A 22,303-nucleotide genomic window follows, 5' to 3' on the forward strand; every position below is an offset into this window, starting at 1 on the left:
TCATGATTTAGACTAATGCACACAACACTTGTTTACAAGTGCTAATTCACTAAAACATTTGTTAACATTGTTAACATTTGTTAACATTTGTTAACATTGAGAGTTCTGCTGACGAGGCTACTACAGACGGTCGTTTTCAAAGCCGCTAAGTGGATTTTTCTTATTTATTGATTTGAAATTATTGTTTTTCTAAAACTTTTGATTTAAATTTAGTAGTATAACATTATTTTGTGATTTTCTGATTAATTTGGTGTATTTATTCTTTACTCGGCCTTGTAATTGCATAAAAGTATCGGTAAAGGTTTCCACGTGTTTCAACTCCGCTAACCGTTCGTAATTTTCCCGCCTTTGTATACGATATACCGTACTAGATAGCGTTAGTTGAACTTCGTTAGCAGTTAAATTGTACGTTTAAATAAATACATATAACGACTTAGATTACAAACGTAATATAATTAATTTTATTTAACATAATTAATTATACATATAACCACTTAGGTTACGTAACATAAATAATTAGTAAAAACAAATAATTAATACATAACTTGATACGAAAGTTATATAAAGGGATTTCGCAGATAACACTCGTTACTGAAACGTAAATATTTCGTAGATAACACTCGTTACTGAAACGTAAATATTCCGTAGATAACACTCGTTACTGAAACATAAATATAGCGTTATAACTGTGTTTGGATACAAGTTTAGGATTTAATTTTGTACAGAAATCGAAATTTTATTGAAAATAACTCTAAATCATGACTCAAACCAGAGCAGCAAAGCAAAGGGCTCAAGCTAATGGGAATGCTGTGTCCCAGGGGAGAACTGAGGGGGGCAGTTGTCCTCTGAATCACAGCCTTGTAAGATGCACTATTTGCTTGATGTTTGCGGAGCAGTCAAGTATGGGACATGATACTGCCATGGGGGATGTCTTTGTGTGTGTGCGATGCAAGGAGTGTAAGGAGATAAGGCGACAACTCAGCGTTGTTATGGGCCTATATGAGAGCTTGAAGGATAGGGTGGATGCCCTCGAAGGATTACAAGTGAGGGGCCCATCAAGCTCTCAGCTGCCCACACCAATGCCAGAGCTTGCACTTGGTCATCGCGGAACACAGCGGCAACCCCCAAGGCAGAATGCGCTGGTCCCAAAGGAACTAGTAGTTGTTGGTGACTCTATTGTCAGGGAAACGGGAAACATGCTTTGTAAAAAGGATAGGTGGAATAGGACCAGGGTATGTCTGCCAGGGGCAAAAGTTGATGACGTTGTAGAGCGGATATCATCTTTTAAGGGCACAAAAGGTGATATAGTTGTACACGTTGGCACTAATGACATTAAGAGTAGGAGACCGGCGGAATTACTTGACAAGTACAGGTCACTGATGAAAAAAAGCCGTGAATTAGGGTTGAAATTGAAAGTGTCTGCAATTCTGCCCAGACACGATAGGAGGGAGTATATGATGAGAGCCCTGTCAATCAATTCGGCCCTGGAAAGATTGTGCAGGGCTCAAGGGGTAGAATTTTTTTCAGCCTGGTCTGTACTTGTTAACAGGAGAGACTGCTTCTACAGGGATGGGATACACTTAAATAGAAAGGGTGCAAGAATGTTTGCTGATGCTATCGAGGCAATGTTAGGTGGGTCGGAAAACTGCTAGATTGGGGGGATACAAGGACTAATAGATTAACAGTAGCCACTGGCAGAGGTGAAAGTGATTCTTGCACTGCTTCTATTGGAATGAGCCGCAGCCTGGAAAATAAGATGCAGGATATTTCAGAGACTGCTGGGAATCATTGGGGTACAAGTAAACACATGGGTTGTGTTAGGGTAGCTAAGAAAAAGAACAGGTGCATGTATACTTGTGTGTACACCAATGCTAGGAGTTTAGTAAATAAATTTGATGAATTTGAGGTATTGCTCAAAACATCAAAGGCAGATATTGTGGGGATTTCAGAGACGTGGTGTCACACAGATATAAGAAATGCAGAACTGGAATTTGGGGAGTACAATGTCTACAGAAAGGATAGACAGGATAGGAAGGGAGGAGGGGTTATGCTATTAGTTAAAAAACACATAAAATCCAAGGAAGTGAAGCCAGTCGACATCGCTGGACAGTGCAGTGTCGAGTCAGTTTGGTGTGACATAAGCATTGGGAGATCAAAATTGAGAGTAGGAGTGTGCTATAGGCCTAATGACTCTGATGAGTATAATAAGAAACTGTTCGGAGAAATAGAGTGGGCCAGTAAATCAGAGAGTCTTATAATGGGGGATTTTAATTTCCCAGATATTGACTGGAATTTGGGGGCTGGTCACTCACACAGTAGCAAGGCTTTTGTGGATTTATTGGATGATTGTTTTCTACATCAGCATGTTCGGGAGGCAACTAGAGGGAGTAATACTCTTGATTTGATTATCAGTAGTGATTCTTCATGCATTAAGAATCTGCAGATAAATGAACCACTTGGTGGCAGTGATCACAGTGTGCTGAAGTGGGAGTTACTCAAAGAGGTAACTACCATTAGGGGTAAAGGGAAGGGGTATTGCTTTCGTAAAGGCGACTACAATGGACTGAGACAGTATTTAAATTCTATACAGTGGGATCAACTGATGATATTGCCAACAGCAAATTCAAAATGGGAAGCATTCAAAGAACTTATCGTGGAAGCTACTAGGCTTTACATACCAACTAAGAAATATTGTTCAAGGTTTAGGCCTAAATGGTTGTCAGATGAACTAATGAGGCATATGGCAGAGAAGAAAAATGCATGGGATACATACAAATTAACACGTGACACGGACGCCTATGATAGATACAAGTTGATCTGTAACCAAGTTACAAAGGAGGTTAGGCAGGCGAAGGCAGATTACGAGAGATCCTTGGCAAGGGATGCGAAGAAAAACAGCAAAGAGTTCTTTACTTATGTAAACTCTAGAAGGAAGGGGATGAATCAGATTGGTCCACTTGAGATCGATGGGTCAACTGTTGATGACCCTGCTCGGGTAGCTAACAAACTAAATGAATATTTTGCATCGACATTCACACATGAGGAGTTATTCAGCGAGGGGAATGCCAGAGGTGTATTCAACTCTAGCAGTAAGCTAGAGAATCTTGTAATAACTGAGAGCAAAGTGGAGGAGAAATTGTTGAAGATAAACACAAGAAAGGCACCTGGGGTGGATGGGATCTATCCAGTTATATTAAAGGAGGCAGCAAAGGAGGTAAGCAAACCCTTAGCCATAATTATGAGAGCTTCCTTGGACTCAGGGGAGGTACCCATTGACTGGAGATGTGCAAATGTGACCCCAATTCACAAAGGGGGATCAAAGGCTGACACAAGTAATTATAGACCTGTGAGTTTAACTTCTGTTCCCGGAAAATTAATGGAGGCACTGGTGAAAGAAGCACTGCAGGATCATCTAGACAAGACTTCAGTTATAGCTAGGACACAGCATGGTTTTGTTAAGGGGAAGTCTTGCCTGACCAATTTGATTGGATACTATGATGCAGTCACAAAAGAACTGGATGCAGGGAATAACTTTGATATTATATACTTGGATCTTAGAAAGGCTTTTGATACTGTTGCACATGGAAGACTGCTGCACAAATTGGAGCAGTGTGGCATTGGAGGCAAGTTGCTGCTATGGATAAAGGGGTGGTTGAGGGGGAGAAGACAGAGAGTGGTAATCAATGGACACTGCTCATCGTGGACTAATGTTATTAGTGGAGTCCCTCAGGGTTCAGTATTGGGGCCTTTATTGTTTTCTGTATTTATAAATGATATTGATGATGGTATATCAGGCTTAATGTCCAAGTTTGCAGACGATACGAAGGTTGGCAGGGTTGTCAAGGACACTACTGACACTATGCTGCTGCAACAGGATTTGGAAAGGTTGAGCAGATGGGCTTCGAGGTGGCAAATGAAGTTTAACATTGACAAATGTAAAGTACTACATATGGGAAACAGCAACCCCAGAGCAACGTATCAACTCTGTGGTACTACACTGACAGTGGTAGAGAATGAAAGGGACCTGGGGGTGGTGGTGCAGGCAGATATGAAGTTCTCTGAGCAGTGCAGACGAGCTGCAAGAGTAGCTCATGGTGTATTGTCAATGATATATAGGAATTTTTCTAGCAGGGATAAGGAGGTGATTATTCCCTTGTATAAGGCAATGGTCAGGCCACACCTAGAGTACTGTATACAGGCCTGGAGGCCTCATTTCAGGAAGGATGTAGAGCTGCTGGAACGAGTACAGAGAAGGGCAACTAGATTGGTGAATGGGACAAAGGGGTTCTCTTACGAAGAAAGGCTTAAGTTTTGCAAATTACAGTGTCTGGAAACTAGGCACCAGCGGGGTGATCTGATAGAGGTGTACAAAGCCTTGAATGGTTTGAGCATGCTCAATGCTGATGGGATTCTTCCTCTAGCTCAGAAAAATCACCTGAGAGGGCATAAATTCAAATTGAGGAAAGACAGATGTAGGATAGATGTGCGGAAATTTGCCTTTAGCCAGCGGGTGGTTGGTGGGTGGAACAGACTTCCATCCCTTGTCGTGGAAGTTGATAGCCTAAATAAGTTTAAGGCTCAGCTGGACAGGTATTTCGAACGAACAGAGGGGTGAAGTGGAAGTGGTTATTTTTATTTATTTATGTTACTTTTTTTTTTTTTTTTTTTTTTGGCTGATGCTGCATAAGCTTGCTTTCTTGCATCAAATGCCTCTACTAATGCTAATGCTAAATGCTAATGCTAATACACCACTCGCTGTCTGAAATGCGTACACTTTAAAATATGAAACTTCTTGCTTGGTGCAGAACCCACTATATATACTGATAGAGAAGTTTTATAGAAGACTCAATGTTTCTAGAGAACTCCACTGAAAGTTCTAGAACCTTCCAAAAACATCCTGACCTTTCTTCCACACGTAACAATATTCTAGAACATTCTGGATCATTTTCAAATGTAGAAAGTTCCCGAATGCTCAGGAAAAAAAAAAAATAAATAAATAAACACATGGAAATGACAATTAAACCAACTACAGGTCTTGGGTTTTTGTCATTAACCTAAGATATTTGAAAAATGAGGGTGATGAGAACTTTTTAATATGGATGAGAAATATGTTCAAAAACTCATATCTGAGTTTTTGAACATATTTCCTACAAGAATCTGTTGAAATTATTTCAGGGAGGAAATTGTTGCCGACCAGTGTAATCAGTCTACACTTGAACTTTACTGGTCACATCAGTTTAATAGAAATTTTTCGTGCCTGGGTTAAGAGATAAAGGATCTGATCTCATCCATAATGGGCATGAAGAGATCTTAGACAATGCAGCTGATACTGCTGAGGAATTTAACATATACTTCACATTATCTTTAACAGACAAAATGTTATTTGTTGTTGTTATTTGGTTTTTAGAAGCATTAGCAACTAAGGCCATATTGCTCCGGGATATGCAGTGGTCATTCCCTGACCTTTCCGCATCTTCCATATTTGGTGGTGACGGACTCGAACCCCGGTCTAATCAAGAAGCGTGTGCTATGCACTGCTGCTCCTTCCCACCTGGCTACGGAGGCACCTAACAGACAAAAGAACCTTCACAGAGAGAGAAGTCTGTGCGACGAGGCCGAGAAATAAATATGAAATTAGCAATATTGAAATTATAGGTCATTGTTTATTAGAAAAACTTTTGGAGTTGATGACCCAGTAATTCTGAAGGAAATGGCATGAGAGAGAGAGAGAGAGAGAGAGAGAGAGAGAGAGAGAGAGAGAGAGAGAGAGAGAGCACTAAACCACTTAGGTAAATTATGAGGAAACCATTGAACTCAAGAGAGATTCCTCTGTATTGCAGAAGTACCAATGTACTACCTAAAGGCAGTTCTAAGAAAGAAGTGGGTAACTATAGACCAGTCAGTCTGACTTCAGTGATATAGAAAATCATGAAGTCAATGATCAAGAGTGCGATACAGAATAATTAGATATTAATAGAATTCTGAAGAACTCACAACAAGGTTTTGTTAAAGGAAAATCACGTTCACCTAATCTAGTTAGCTATTTTGACAGAGTCACTCACAGTCAGAAAAATTTCAACACTTCATTTGGATTTTAGAAGCGTATGGCTTAGTCCCTCACAGGAGGTTACTGTATAAGTTGGGACATGTTGGGATTGGCTTAGATTCTAAGAGGGATCACAGGATGGTTGCAGGGCAGGAGGTTATGATTAATGATTACTCTTCACACTGGTGTAATGTCAAAAGTGGGGTCCTCCAAGGATCAGTTCTTGGACTACTGTTGTTTCTGATTTTCATAAATGATATCAGCAAAGGGTAGAGGATATAATATCAAAATCTGCAGATGATGAAAAGATTGGAAGAGTTGTTAATGATCAGTACTAAGCAGCACTCCTTCAGGATTACTTGTACAGGCTACAAGAATGGTGAGAGAAGTGGAAGATATGTTTTAATGCAACAAAATACAAATTTTTAAACTCGGGAAATAGCAACCCCAGAATAACACTTGGAGTTCAATTAAAAACAGTAGAGGATTTGGGAGTTATTTGTGTTAACATGAAGTTCTCCAAACAGTGTAGACAAGTGGCAAAGAAGGCCCATAGTGCCCTATCAATGAGTTATCAAACATTTGCTTGTAGAGATAAAGAGGTAATAATCCCACAGTATTAGGCAATTTTAAGACTGCACTTGGAATACTGTATTAAAGTACAGAGACCACAGCAAAAAACAACACTGAACTTCTTCAAAGAGTGCAAAGACAGGCAAGATCTGCAAAAAAGGCAATGGTATGAAGAAAGACTGAATGTGTGGGTTGCAGAGTGTGGCTACAAGGCACTTTAGTGGGGGAAACCTGATTGTGGTCTATAAAGGCTCTGTGAGGGAATAATTAAAATGAATGAAGGTGAAATTTTCAGTCATAAGTGATTCCAGAAATTGAGGCAATAAATTCACATTACAGGGAAAGAGATATGGGCTGACTATAGGAAGTTTTCTTTTAGACAATGTGTCGTTGATTACTGGAATAAGTTACCTTTGTGGGCAGCTGAGGGCTGGGCTGACAGCTAAAGGAAACTGAAAGGTCAGCTAGGTAGTTACTTACTTATATGAAAAGAGAAGCACACGAGTTGTTTATTTTCTTTTTATCTATTTTATATAGCTTTATTTATTTATTATTTTTATTTTTGGCTGGTGCAGCAAAAAACTTGTGGTTTCTTTGCACTGTATGGCTGGTGCTAATATCACTCTATTTATGGGGGATGATGACCATATAAATTATGCAAATTCATTGATGAATTTCTTGGGTTATTAGTTGCAAGGATATCTCTAATTAACAGAAATTCGTGGTCTTTGAGGAGTCTCAGGAAGTGGACTCAAAAGGCCCTCAATATCATTCCCGTGATTAGATTGGTACTAAATGGCATAAACAGAGGACTCTCGCAAACAAAACTGATCAGGAGGGACCCAAACATCAAACGGCAGCTACCACATTTTGTCTTTAAAAAGGCTGAAGTTCAGTTAACCATTAATTAGGAAGAAAACAGGAGTACTTAGAAAAGGTGGGGGGGGGGGTTAAGCCTACATTGCACTGAAATTAAATTTCACTACAATATACACATTTTATATTAAAATAGACAGGGATTTTTTTATCAGTACAGTCAGCATTCAAACATTAGCTTCCCTAGGAATATTTCTATTTCTGGATTTCAATTTAGATTTTCTATTAGACATCAACTGATTATGATTGCTTCAAGAAAGACTATTGAAGACTTTGTTTTCTTCAAAAATGCTAAGTTGAAGTTTTGTTTATAACAGTAGCCATGCTGTCTAGACTTGACTGTCAAGAGAATTTCCAACTTCCCCATAAAGAGATCTGAACTCCATTTTTGTTTTTCCTCACCTAGCTGAATATTCTCTCACACTCAGCAGTGCTATGAGGAATTATTAAAATATCAAGTATGACTGGAGGATAATTTCTTATATGTAAAGTTTCCTTGTGCACTTGTCATTTCCCCAACAAAGGACCACTGTACATCAATTCTTTCTTTCTTTCATAATAGCATCTGTTCTCACACAGCAAATGACTAAACTAATGCTGCAAAACATTAATTTATTTACCTTTAAAGATGCAAAGAACATGTCCACAAAATATCTAAAATTTGAAAATGATACACTGCCAATTCATGAAATTTGTGCTTCTTCAATATTTATAAGAATAATTTTTCAATGTCAACTTGTGTACTAGGTAGCCAAATGCGGCAATAAAGTACTTATTTGCTAAAAATAATAGTCTTCTCTTGTTTTAGACACTCCATGAACTTGGTAAAAGAAATGACTATGTTGAAGTCAGAATCATCCTTCTGGTTTAGTCTGTTTTGGTAATCAACTTCCAAAATATAAGTGGAGGATTTAAAAATTATTGGTATAATAAATTTGCACATAGCATTCTTCAACATATCTAGGAGTAATGACGTCAGTATGTGGACGTGAATTATTTTTGTATTTTCAAACACAGGCATAGCATTTAACAGAAACAAGCAAATTGCTTTAATAAAGACTTGGATTCAGGGGAGGTCCCTACGGACTGGAGATGTGTGAATATATCCCCAATTCACAAAGAGGGATCAAAGGGTGACAAGTAATTACAGACCTGTTAGTTTAACTTCTGTGTCAGGGAAAATAATGGAGTCACTGGTTAAAGAAGCAGTGCAGGATCATCTAGACAAAACTGCAGTTATACTTCAGATACAGCATGGGTTTGTTAGGGGGAAATGTATGTCTGATCAATTTGATTGGATACTATTATGTGGTCACAAAGGAACTAGATGCAATAAATAATTCTGATATCATACACTCAGTTTTCAGGAAAGCTTTTCATACTGTTGCACATAAAAGACTGCTGTACAAACTGGAGCAGTGTGGCATAAGAGCAAGTTACTGCTATGAATAAAGCAGTGGTTGAGTGGGAAAAGACAGAGTGGTAATCAATGGGTACTAGTCTTTGTGGACTAATGTAATTAGTGGGTTCCCCCCAGGGTTCGGTGTTTGGTCCATTGTTGTTTTCTAGATTTATTAATGATACTGATGAAGGTATATCAGGATTAATGTCCAAGTTTGCAGATGATACAAAGGTTGGCAGGGTGGTTAATTACAGTATGCTACTGCAACAGGATCTAGAAAAGTTAGGAAGATGGGTTGAGAAATGGCAACTGAAGTTTAACACTGACAAATTCAAAGTATTGCATATGGGTAGCAGTGACCAGTGACTGATTGAGAAAAAAATGACAGAGGGGGCACTATTTTGTGCCCCCCTTCCATCACAAATGGGCACAAAATATTGCACAGAACAGAACAAAAATACGACACTCAAATGTAATGTGATTGGCAGACAGACACACAGCAAAAGCCTGAACTTCTTTTAAGTAAACATTACGCATGACCAAATGACGCCTCAAACTAGAATGGCCATCACATCAGCATCATTGTTGCCAACTGTAGTCAGTTGAAAATAGCTGAGCCACAATGTAAAAATAGATAAAAATCCTTTTAATAATGAAAAAAAAAAAATAAGAATTTTTTTTTTGTAGCTAAAAGCAATTTAAATGATTGGTGTAAATTCTCTGAAAAACGATAGGGGGGAAAGTGCCCCGGTGCTCCCTACCCTGAATCCCCCACTACCAGCGACCTCGGATAATATATGAACTATGTGGTACTATACACAGGGTAGTGGAAATTGAAAAATACCTCGGGTAACTGTGCAGTCAGATATGCTGTGCATCCAGTGAATGCATAAGGAGGGGAAAACAGTATTTCCTGCAAAGATAAGAATCTTTTTTAATTTTTTAGCCTGTGAATGCCCATGATCCTTTTCATGCATGATTCCTTGATTAGAGTGTGCTTGCTCTACTGATGGATAATCCATGTTGTTTATACATGTTTCTAGCCCTGCCATGTGGAGTCAGAAGTGTTGCCACCAGTGTTAGTGGCTACTGAAATTAGTATTGTTAGTAAAGAAGTTAACAAATATAATACGTTTTTAATAAGCCGAAGTTTTACGGCTCCAACTAATAGAGAAGTTTTTCTTAAATTTTTGCTTTTTTATTGACTTAAATTGTCATATTACTTTATTTTCTAGAAGTAGCTTTATATTCCTAGTAACGATACTTAGTTTAATTTGAACTTAGCCAGAGATTTTGTAGGTTATTAGTTAGTATCAGTAATGGCATCTAATCCACATGTTGGACAAGTTTTTGCAGCTCCTGTGAATATAAGTTTTTAATAATATTTAGCTGTTTTATTGACTTTTTTTTTTTTTTTTTGTAAACCCCAAACACGAGAGGTATTAGAACCTATAGTACTTAGTACCATGCTTGGGTTGGAGGTTGAGAAGACGAAATAAGATATTTGTTGATATTGGACTTAAACTTCTGTAGACTGTAATTTTCAGGAAATACGTATGAAGGAAGGTTGTTCCAGAAAACGGCAGATGAATGAATAAACGAGGAAGATAAGTTGGTTCTATGAGTTTGAAGTTGGACAGTAAATGGATGTTGGCTGTTGGTGGCATGTGTTCGGAATGTTTTGAAAGAGAGAGCAGGAATTATAGAAGCCAATTCAGAAGAAAGAACAGTGCCCATGGAAGTATCCGCAGAAGAGACATGAAGCAGAAACAGTATGTCTGTGAGACAGCGAGTGGAGAGACTCTGTTAGAGATGAATCATTAATTAACCTAACTGCCCTCTTCTGAATGGAATCAAGAAGCCTGAGAGGGGTTTTGGGGGCACCACCCCAGATGTGGGAATAATATTCCATGGCAGGGCGGATTTGCGATTTATACAGAGTGAGCAGCTGTTTGGAAGAAAAGTAACGCCGAGAGCGAAAGAGAAAATCAAGTTTTTTAGATGCAGAGGAAGCAATATTTGTAATGTGCTGGTACCAAGAGAGATTAGAAGTCAGGGTAATCCCCAAAAGAGATATATCATTTTGCCTGGAAATCAGAGTGTAACTAAAGATAAGCACAGGAGAAGAATCCTTTTTGCAAGATATAAGAGAAGACTGAGTTTTAGCAGGATTGAAATCAACTAAGTTGTATTTGTCCCACTGGAGAATTATCTTAAGATCGGCATTTAAGGAATTGCTAGCAGATTTTCAAGCAGTTGAAGCTGATTGAAGCAGTTGAAGCTGGGCAGGGCAAGATTTCTCAAAATGGCAAGTGGAATGCAATGTGCTATCATCGGCAAAACCATGGATAGGATTTCCAGTCAATGGAAGAAGGTCATTAATATACAAAAGGAAAAGAGTGGGGGAAAGAACTGAACCTTGGGGAACACCGGCATTAGTGGAGAAGTAAGAAGACAGAGAGCCATCTACCATCACCCTCAGCGAGCAATCAGAGAGAAAACTGGATAAAAAATTACTAAAAATAGTTGGCAAACCATAAGATGGTTGTTGTTGTTTTGGTTTTTAGGAGCATTAGCAACTAAGGCCATATTGCTCCAGGATATGCGGTGGTCATTCCTTAACCTTTCCGCATCCTCCGTATTTGGTGGTGACGGGCTCGAACCCCGGTCTAATCAAGAAGCGTGTGCTACGCACTGCTGCTCCTTCCCACCTGGCTACGGAGGCGCCTCCATAAGATGGAAGCTTGTTTAGAAGACCTTTATGCCAAATGCGATCGAAAGCCTTTGAGATGTCAAGAGCAACTGCATGTGTTTCACCGAACCTTTCCATTGAATTAGTCCATAAATGGGTAAGATAAGCCGGAATATCACCAGTGGATCGAGACTGATGGAATCCATACTGGCAATCGTTGATCAGACAGAAGGTTTCTAATTGAATGCGAGAGATTTGTCACCCTTTTTAGGAACTGGCTGGATATGAGCAAATTTCCAAAGCAGAAGGAAAAACACCTTGGGAATAAGAAAGTGAAAAAAGGTGGCAAAGAATAGGAGTAAGTACAGGAGCACAGGTTTTGAGAACAAGTGGAGAAATACCATCAGGACCTGGAGCTTTCTTAGCATCAGGATTCGTCAAAATCCTTCTGACATCCTTTTGACGGAAGACCACAGGAGGCATTGAATGGAGCACGTTGGGAATGGTGGGAGGTGTTTTATCAAGATCGTTAATACATGAGTTGGAAGAAAAATGGGATGCTAGTAGGTCAGCTTTATTCTTGGCTGAAGTGACAACAGAACCATCTGGTTTGGACAGAGGTGGGAGCAGAGATGGACAAAAGTTGCAGCCAATAGCCTTGGCAAGAATCCAGAATGCTTGGCTACCATTAGGGCAAGAAGCAAGTTTTCTACTTTTAGCCTGTTCAAACTCTAGTTTGGACTGATTAATAATTGCTTTACAATTGTTGTGAGCTTTGGTGTAGGCAGAAAATGAAACTGAAGAATTAGAAACGAGCCAATTACGATATGCAACATTCTTCTCTTGAACAGCCTTAGCACATTTATTGGAAAACCAAAGTTTAGATAAAGGACGAGATTTTAAAGTGGAGTTTGGGATGAAGGATTCCATTCCTGAATAATTTCACTGACACGATCTGAGCAAACGTTGACATCAGAAGTTTTGAAACAGTAATCTGACCAAGGAAAAGAATAAAAAAAAATCTCTCAGGTCATCTCATTTTGCATTCTTGTAATACGAAACAACAAGCGGTTGTGACTAGCCATGAAATAAAGGCTCCATTGGAGATGAGACAATCACCAGGTTCTGATCTGAAGTGCTTAAAGGACCTCTCACTTCGACCATGTACTTAGAAGGGCTGTTTGTGAGAAAAAGATCAACCGTGTTGGCTGTATGATTAGGATTGTCTGGTATTCTTGTAGGTAAATGAACAATCTGTTGCAAGATCATTAGTAATTGCAAAAGTCTCAGCATCTCGACCAGCTGGGTCGGGGTGACTATAAAACGGAAGCCAGCTGGAGTTGTGATCATTAAAATCACCAAGGAAAATTACCTCACTGTTAGGAAAGGAAAGATCTGGAGAAAGTCAAGTTGCAAAGAGAGAAAGTCAAAGAGTTCCAAGTGATTAGTGGAGTTGGGAGAATGGTAGAGACAACAGATGAATTTCACACAATGAGGTAGAGAGATTTTCAGCCAGAGAAGATCAAAGAGAGGAGATTCCAAATTGCCAAGTCTCTGACAGGGAATATCAGAACGGACATATGCAAAAGTACCATCTTTGAGGCGAAAGGAATCATACAGCAAATAATTTGGGCATCTGAGATGAGCAGTAGTTGAATCAACTGATAACTGAGTTTCTGTCAGAAAAAGTACACGGTGTTTGGCAGACTGCAAGTGGAAAGGGTTCGTTGAGATTAGAATTGAGACCACATATACTTGTGAAATGAATTAGGAAGTGCTTGGGAGATTTATATCTTTTCACAGATAAGCTTTCTCTATTAGTTTGACAATTCATGGTGTATTCAATAGTAAGAAAAAGTGGGTGGGACATGCTGTATGAAGTAATGAAATTTTTAGATATGGCGTACACACATGGTAAGAATATAGCCAGATCCTTGACATAACGTCGCCTCGACAATGCTCCCCACATACACACTACTCGGACTCCCTCCAGTCGCTTTCTGGCAGAGTAGAGGTAGCGAGATTATACACTAGCTGATCTGGAAGCCCCCTAGAGAGTTACCAATAGGTTCGGTCCGGTGTACTAACTAGCGGCCGACCTGCGAACACCGTTTTAGAGCTGTAACCTCGAAATGTAAGGAATATTGGATCTAGCCAAGATGTTCATTATAACCTCAAAAGTCATCAATCATACTGCATGATGGAAGAGATAGGGAAGGGTTGACCGAAACTTAGCTCTAGAGACTAAACATGGGTTCCACCACTTCAAGCCTCCAATAAGCAAAGTGGTGGTACTGCACCGGTTGATGAGAGTCATCTACCACCTAGTACTGCCTGGTAGCATAGAGGGGTGGCATTCCTCCATGTGGTGTGGGTGCCACACCTCGACCCTTGCTTACGTTGGTTCACACCTGGGTGGTCACCCCCCCATGTACTTGTGCATGGAGTTATACCCAGGAATTTTATTGTTATATAATTTAATATAACTTGTTATATATTTATATTAATGTTATATATCTAATATAACTTAATTGTTATATTAAATTATTTTCTATAAGTAGATTTATTTTGAATTTAGACAGCATGATTTTGGAAGTAATTAATACTTAACACATAGCGAAACACGTAGCAGTGTATTAGAAATCTGTTAGCTTAGTAGAGTAGAGTAGTATCAATTAATCAGTAAAATTTACTAATCTTATTAAATTTCATTGTCATTTAAATTTTACTTTTTTTAACTAAATACAGCAAACCTCCGCCATTCGCGGGGGTTACGTTCATGAGAAATATCGCGAATACCGAAAATGCGAATACTGAGTTATGGCTCCCATAGTAATCAAGTGGTTCCGTTCCAAAGTATGAAATATATAAGAAAAACTAGTCTAAAATTTTGTCTATGTATGTATTATATGTACCTTCATAATATGACTATGTACATAGACAGTACATAGTGAAATGCAAGCATATAGCATCGAAATGAAAATAAGAAACAATTTAATATTAAATGTAATATTTATTAGAAATTTCAAACAAATCTTTCAAACCAGCGCCTTTGCTAGCAAAAACTTATCCCGCAAGTGCTATCACCAGTTTCGCTAAAGTGTTGATAAAGGAGTTTTGCCTTTTCACGAATGATGAGTGAACTTAACGGAATTTTATTTTGAGTTCGGTCTTCTATCCACAGATTTAAAGCTTTTTCCATTTTTTCTAATTTAACATCACGAGTTACACAGCAAATTTTTGAAGCAATTAGCACGTTTTCACGGACACTACGGCGGATTTTTTCTTCCGATTTTTTGATTGATCTTATCATTGACTCATTGATTTTATAATGTTTTGCCACTGAGGAGACACTTTCACAAGAGGCAGATTTAACAGAGTGCGCCCTGGGCCCCGACTTCTGAAGGGGCCACGCAAAACCCCAACAAATTAGTTGAACACATTAGTTCAACTATTAGTTCAAAACTTTGTGATTATTATTATGCTATTATTAATTATATTATACATATATTATATTCAAATTTTACTGGAAATAAAGCATTAATAGTACATAATATTTTTTTATTTATTTAAAAAAAATAGTTAACATGTATTTTTATTTTCCCTGTCTCTCTTTTTTTTAAGGGGCCCAATATTTTCTTCTGGGCCCAGGGCCTCAACCGACCTTAATCCGCTCCTGACTTTCACCATTAGAAATTTTATCTAATAACTCAATTTTATTCGCTAATGTCATCACCTTCTTTGATATTTTCACACTTCTCTTGTTATTCGTAGCCATATTTTTGTAGGGGTTAGAAAGAACTTGTCCACAATAGTCACTTTCTTCCGTTAACACACTCGAAAAAGTCTGTTTAACACTTCAAAACGGTAGATTTATCATTTTTGTAAGCATATCAATTTATAAATTGATATGATAAATATCAATTTATCAATTGATAAATTTATTCAATTTTTAAGCATATAAATTAAAAGCAAACGACGAAACCCTCCATGACAAGCGCATAACACATACTGAACAAGGATTAGCGAAATTGTCACGATTGCGATTTTGTCACCCCCCTCCCCCCACCCACTGAGCGCTGTTTTGACCGGGAAAGATAATTTTAGCCACACCCATGTTTTTTTATGGTGGAAAATATTCATGGCGCATTAAAATTCACATTTTTTTTTAGGTTTCGTTTTATATTAAATCGGCGATCACGAATACGCGAAACCACGAATACAGATACCGCAAATAGCAGGGGTTTACTGTACATATAACCTAGATTTTATAAATGTAACATTAAAAATTAATACATATAACTTGACAGGAGATAAGAAAGTCATATAATGTAACTCTGAGATAATACTAGATACTGAAATATATATATATATATATATAGTGTTATAATCTTAACAATGGGATATAAGTTTGGGGTTATATTTTTGTATTGAAATTTTATTTGAAATTGAATCGAAATCATGATTCAGACCTGAGCAGCAAAGCAAATGGCTCAAACTAAGAGGAGTACTGTGGCAAAGGGGAGAACTGAGACAGGGGGGACAGATATCCTCTGAATCACAGCCTTTTGAAATGCACTGCTTGTTTGATATTTGTGGAGCAATCAGGAAGGGGACATGATATTGCCAAGGGGAATGTCTGTGTGTACGTGATGTACGGAGTGTGAGTAAATCAGGCACCAACTCAGCATTGTTATGGGCTTATATGAGAGCTTGAAGGATAGGGTAGATGCCGTCAAAGGATTTAAATTGAGCAGCCCATCAAGCTCTCAGCTGCCCACTTCAATGCCACAGCTTGCACTTGAACATCACGCAACACAGCAGCAGCATCCCCCGAGGCAGAATGTGCTGGTGCAAAAGGAACTAATTGTTGTTATTGGTGATTCTATTGTCAAGAATCACCAACAACAATTAGGGCAAAAGTTGATGACATTGTAGAGCAGATATCATCTTTTAATGGCACAAAACGTGATATTGTTGTACATGTTGGCACTAATGACATTAAGAGTAGGAGACTGGTGGAATTACTTAACAAGTACAGGTCAATTTTGGAAAAAAAAAAAAAAAAAAAACTGAGAGTTAGGGTTGAATTTGAAATTGTCTGCAATTCTGCCCAGACACGATAGGAGGGAGTATATGATGAGAGCCTTGTCGATCAATTCGGCCCTGGAGAGATTGTGCAGAGCTCAAGGGGTAGAATTTTTCTCAGCCTGGTCTGTGCTTCTTAACAGGAGAGATATAGCCAGGTGGGAAGGAGCAGCAGTGCATAGCACACGCTTCTTGATTAGACCGGGGTTCGAGCCTGTCACCACCAAATACGGAGGATGTGGAAAGGTCAGGGAATGACCACCGCATATCCCGGAGCAATATGACCTTAGTTGCTAATGTTCTTAAAAAAAAAAAAAACAAGAGAGATTGCTTCTACAGGGATGGGATATACTTAAATAGAAAGGGTGCAAGAATATTTGCTGATGCTATCGAGGCAGTGTTAGGTGGGTCGGAAACCTGCTAGCTTTGGGGGGGGGGATACACAGACTAATAGATCAACAGTAGCCGCTGGCAGAGGTGAAAGTGATTCTTGCACTGCTTCTATTGGAATCAGCAGCAATCTGGAAAACAAGGTGCAGGTGATTCCAGAGACTGCTGGGAATCATTGTGGAACAAGAAAATACATGGGCTGTGTTAGGGTAGCTAAGAATAGGAACAGGTGCATGTATACTTGTGTGTACAAATTGTAGAGCAGATATAATCTTTTAATGGCACAAAAGGTGATACTGTTGTACACATTGGCAACAATGATATTAAGAGTAGGAGACTGGTGGAATTACTTAACTAGTACAGGTCAATGTTGAAAAAAAAAAAAAAAAAAAAACTCCAATGCTAGGAGTTTGGTATATAAATTTTATGAATTTGAGGTGTTGGTCAGAACATCAAAAGGTCAGATATTGTTGGGATATCAGAGACTTGGGGTCACACAGATATAAGGAATGCAGAACTGGAATTTGGGGAATGCAATGTGTGTAGGAAGGATAGGAAGGGAGGAGGGGTTACGCTACTGATTAAGAAACATAAAATCAAAGAAGTACAGCCAGTCGACAAGGCTGGACAGTGCAATGTTGAGTCAGTTTCGTGAGATATAAGCACTGGGAAATCAAAATTGAGAGTAGGAGTGTGTCATAGGTCTAATGACTCTGATAAGTAGAATAAACAACTGTACAGAGAAACAGTGGGCCAGTAAATCAGAGAGTTTTATAATGGGGGATTTTAATTTCCTAGATATTGACTGGAATTTGTGGGTTGGTCACTCACATACTAGCAAGGCTTTTGTGAATTTATTGGAAGATTGTTTTCTACAGAAGCATGTTTGGGAGGCAACTAGAGGGAGTAATACTCTTGATCTGATTATCAGTAGTGATTCTTCATGCATCAAGAATCTGCAGATAAAGGAACCACTAGGTGGGAGTGATCACAGTGTGGTGAAGTGGGATTTACTCAAAGAGGTAACTACCATCAGGGGTAAAGGGAAGTGTTTTTGCTTTCGTAAAGGTGACTACGGAGGTCTGAGACAATATTTAAATTCTATGTGATGGGACCAACTAATGATGTTACTAAAAGCAAATTCAAAATGGGAACATTCTAAGAATTAATCTTGGAAGCTACTAGGCTTTTCATACCATCTAAGAAATATTGTTCAAGATTTAGACCTAAATGAATGCCAGATGAACTAATTAGACAGGGGGGTAGAGAAGAAAAATGCATGGTATACATATAAATTAACAGGTGACACGGAAGCCTATGATAGATATAAGCTGGTCTGTAACCAAGTAGCAAAGAGGTTAGGCAGGCAAAGGCAGATTACGAGAAATCTTTGGCAAAGGATGCAAAGAAAACAGCAAAGAGTTTTTTACTTATGTAAACTCTAGAAGGAGGGGGATGAACCAGATTGGTCCCCTTGATATTGATGGTTCAACTGTTGATAATGCTGCTTAGGTAGCTAACAAACTAAATTAATATTTTGCATCTACATTCACACATGAGGAGTTATTCAGGAAACGGAATGCCAGAGGTGTATTAAACTCTGGCAGTAAGCTAGATGATTTTGTAACAACTGAGAGCAAAGTGGAGGAGAAATTGTTAAAGATAAATGTAAGAAAGGCACCTGGGGTGGATGGAATCTATCCAATTACTTTAAAAGAGGAAGCAAAGAAAGTTAGAAACACTCAGTCATAGTTATGAGAGCTTCCTTGGACTCAGGGGAGGTACCCATGGACTGGAGATGTGCAAACGTGGCCGCAATCCACAAAGGAGAATCAAAAGGTGACACAAGTAATTACAGACCTGTTAGTTTAACTTGTTCCGAGGAAATTAATGCAGGCACTGGTTAAAGAAGCACTGCAGGATCGTCTAGACAAGACTTCAGTTATAGCTCAGACACAGCATGGGTTTGTTAAGGGGAAGTCTTGTCTGACCAATTTGATTGGATACTATGATGTAGTCACAAAGGAACTGGATGCAAAGAATAATGTTGATATCAATTTGGAACTTAGAAAAGCTTTTGATACTGTTGCACATGGAAAACTGCTGCACAAATTGAAGCATTGTGGCATTGGAGATAAATTGCTATTATGGATAAAGAGATGGTTGAGTGGGAGAAGACAGAAAGTGATAATCAATGGACACTACTCTTCGGGGACTAATGTTATTAGTGGAGTTGCCCAGGGTTCAGTGTTGAGTCCATTGTTGTTTTCTGTATTTATTAATGATACTCATGATGGTATATATCAGGCTTAATGTTCAAGTTTGCAGACGATACGAAGGCAGGCAGGGCTCTTAATGACACTAATGACAATACACTGCTGCAACAGGGTTTAGAAAAGTTCTAAACTTAACATTGACAAATGTTAAGTACTGCATATGGGAAGCAGTAACCCCAGAGTAAAGTATCAATTGTGTGGTACTACACTGACAGTGGTAGAGAATGAAAAGGACCTGGGGGTAATTGTGTAGGCAGATATGAAGTTTTCTGAGCAGAGCAGATGGTCTGCAAAAGTAGCGTATGGTGTATTGTCGATAATATACAGAAAAGTTTCTAGCAGTGATAAGGAGGTGATTATCCCCTCGTATACGGCAATGGTCAGGCCACACCTTGAGTACTGTATACTGGTCTGGAGGCTCATTTTAAGAAGGCTGTAGAGCTGTTAGAACAAGTACAGAGAAGGGCAACAAGATTAGTGAATGGAACATATGGTTGCTCTTACAAAGAAAGTCTTAAGTTTTGCAAATTAGTGTCTGGAGACTAGGCACCTGTGAACCTGATTGAGGTGTATAGATCCTGGAATGGTTTGAGCATGCTCAATGCTGATTGGATTCTTCCTCTTTCTCAGAATAATCGCCTGAGAGGACATAAGTTCAAATTAAAGAAAGACAGTTGCAGGATAGATGTTCTGAGGTTTGCCTTTAGCCAGTGTGTGGTTGAAAGTTGGAACAAAGTTCCATCTGTTGTCGTGTAGGTCAACAACTTAAGTTCAAGGCAGAACTAGACAAACATCTGGAGTGAATGGATGTGTGAAATGGGAAGGGGTTTTTTTTTTTTTTTTTTTGGCTGATGCTATATAAGTTTGCTTTCTTACATCATGTGTCTTTACTAATGCTAATAAGAAAAGAAAGATGGATTTACTTCCTTGGTTCTTACTCGAAACCTTTCAAGTATAGAACCGCTTTTAGTAAACTGAGGAGAGAAAAATACTAGAAATGAACTAGATCACTTTGAAAGAGCACTCTATATATCACAGTAAAAAAACACTTGGACACTATCACCTGGCATTTGGGGCCACTGAAGATAGCATCTAAATGCATTATTTAAATAAGTTGTTTGTTTGTTTGTTATTTGGTTTTTAGGAGCATTAGCAACTAAGGCCATATTGCTCCGAGATATGCGGTGGTCATTCCCTGATCTTTCCACATCCTCCGTATTTGGTGGTGATGGGCTCGAACCCCAGTCTAATCAAGGAGCGTGTGCTACGCACTGGTGCTCCTTCCCACCTGGCTACAGAGGCACCTCTTTAAATAAGTGAATAAACTGCTGAAATGATATTAGAGAGCATAAGTCTGACTTTCACCTAAAGTTTATTAAGTGTAAGTGTAAGTGAAAGTCAGAGAGAGAGAGAGAGAGAGAGAGAGAGAGAGAGAGAGAGAGAGAGAGAGAGAAAGAGAGAGAACTGATCATGGCAGCATCTTATGTTGTGGATTTTTCTTTCTCTATTTCTGTTTTTTACAAAATTTTGTCTCCTTTTAATGTACTAGTTGCAGAGGAAGCACATGTGCCTTGTTGTCAGTGCTTTCAAATATATTCTTTCAAAATCAATGAAGCACAGTATTAAGTAGTGTTTAAAATTCATACACCCATTGAATTGTTTTAAAGCTCCTACTTATTTAGAGATATATTGAGTTTGTGTTTACTAGTCCACATGTGAAAATTAAAATACACTTTATCTAAATTTTGCTTTAAAAACCTTAATGTCAACACAACAAACCTATTCTCTTGTTTGTTGTGTTGACAAACTCAACACAACAAACCAGAAAATAGGTCTTCTTCCTTAGAATAATTCATGTGTTTAAATGAGGCAGCTAGGTCAAACATAGAATTACACCTATCATCACCAATAAAAGAGTATGCAAAAATTCTCAAAAATATAACAATTTAAGAGTTCACCTTTCATAGTGGTCTCAATGGCAAAAATTATCTGGTTTTTATAATATCATAAAGTTCTTTACATTCTGATTCTAACGTGTTTAAAAGATGCACAGCATAAAGAGTGATTACTCAGAACTTGATACCAGTGACAAAGACATTCAGTAATTTGATGAATTACTAATGATAAATGACACTAACATAAAACTACACGTTGCATTGTTATTGTGTACTATTTGTTTCTGTTCTGTACATACCAGCAAACTAGTCCACATGTGAAAATTAAAATACACTTTATCTAAATTTCGATTAAAAAACCTTAGTGCATCTAAAAATAAGTGAATATTCAAAGATGCAACAAAAGATAATTTTTTTTTTTTCATTTCTGTCCAATCCTTTGAAGCAAGTACAGAAGCAAAAAACATATTTTGGCATATATCCCATACAGAAATATTTGAAATACAATCGTTAATAAAATATGAATATAAAACTATTCTCTCTCATCAACTTGTTTTTCCTTAAAAAATAATCCAGTAATCTGTTCAAAGTAGCAGATACTTACCAATGTTGTATCTGATTAAGCAGTTCCATGTAATAGCTATATTGCTCATAACCAAAGTCCTAAAAAAATATGTCATATTAAACATTTATAGATAAGAAAGATATGTAGTTATACATATTTCTCATAATAATACATCAAATCTTTTTAAAATAACGAGCCTAAATCACCTCAAAAATTTCATTATACAGAAATTTTACTATACTAGCTATTCCCCACATAGTGCATCCTCAAATAAGCCTATCAAAAAGATTATACAGTCCATTCCGGTTATTTGGGACACATCGGGACTAGTGCATTTTGGCCCGATTAAGCAGCTGCCCCAATTATCCGAAGTTTCAAGTAAATAGTTAAAAATACAATGTACCCCCCCCTTTTACAACTGATTCGCTGTACAATCAAATCACGTTATGACAAACTCACCATAGTAAAGTACCATTCACTATATGATGTGTAGTAAGCGC

The 22,303-nt window shown here is 38.2% G+C and overlaps 1 protein-coding gene across 6 annotated transcripts in view; it reads right to left on the reverse strand.

Moving 5' to 3' along the window:
* Positions 1–22,303, reverse strand: part of LOC150089228 (lipid transport auxiliary protein 1) — a 199,454-nt gene that overhangs the window by 47,154 nt on the left and 129,997 nt on the right. For all 6 annotated transcript variants that reach the window (XR_016548109.1, XR_016548108.1, XR_016548110.1 and 3 more), the window contains exon 7: positions 21,843–21,901. Coding sequence is in view for 1 of the 6 variants with exons in the window: in XM_090390389.1 (XP_090246515.1) it covers positions 21,843–21,901 (59 nt within the window). In the remaining 5 variants the exon portion in view is untranslated. The remainder of the gene's footprint in view (positions 1–21,842; positions 21,902–22,303) is intronic.

The sequence above is a fragment of the Mastigoproctus giganteus genome, chromosome 2, assembly GCF_048544385.1.
Source record: "Mastigoproctus giganteus isolate SK-2022 chromosome 2, ASM4854438v1, whole genome shotgun sequence".
Taxonomy (NCBI): domain Eukaryota; kingdom Metazoa; phylum Arthropoda; class Arachnida; order Uropygi; family Thelyphonidae; genus Mastigoproctus; species Mastigoproctus giganteus.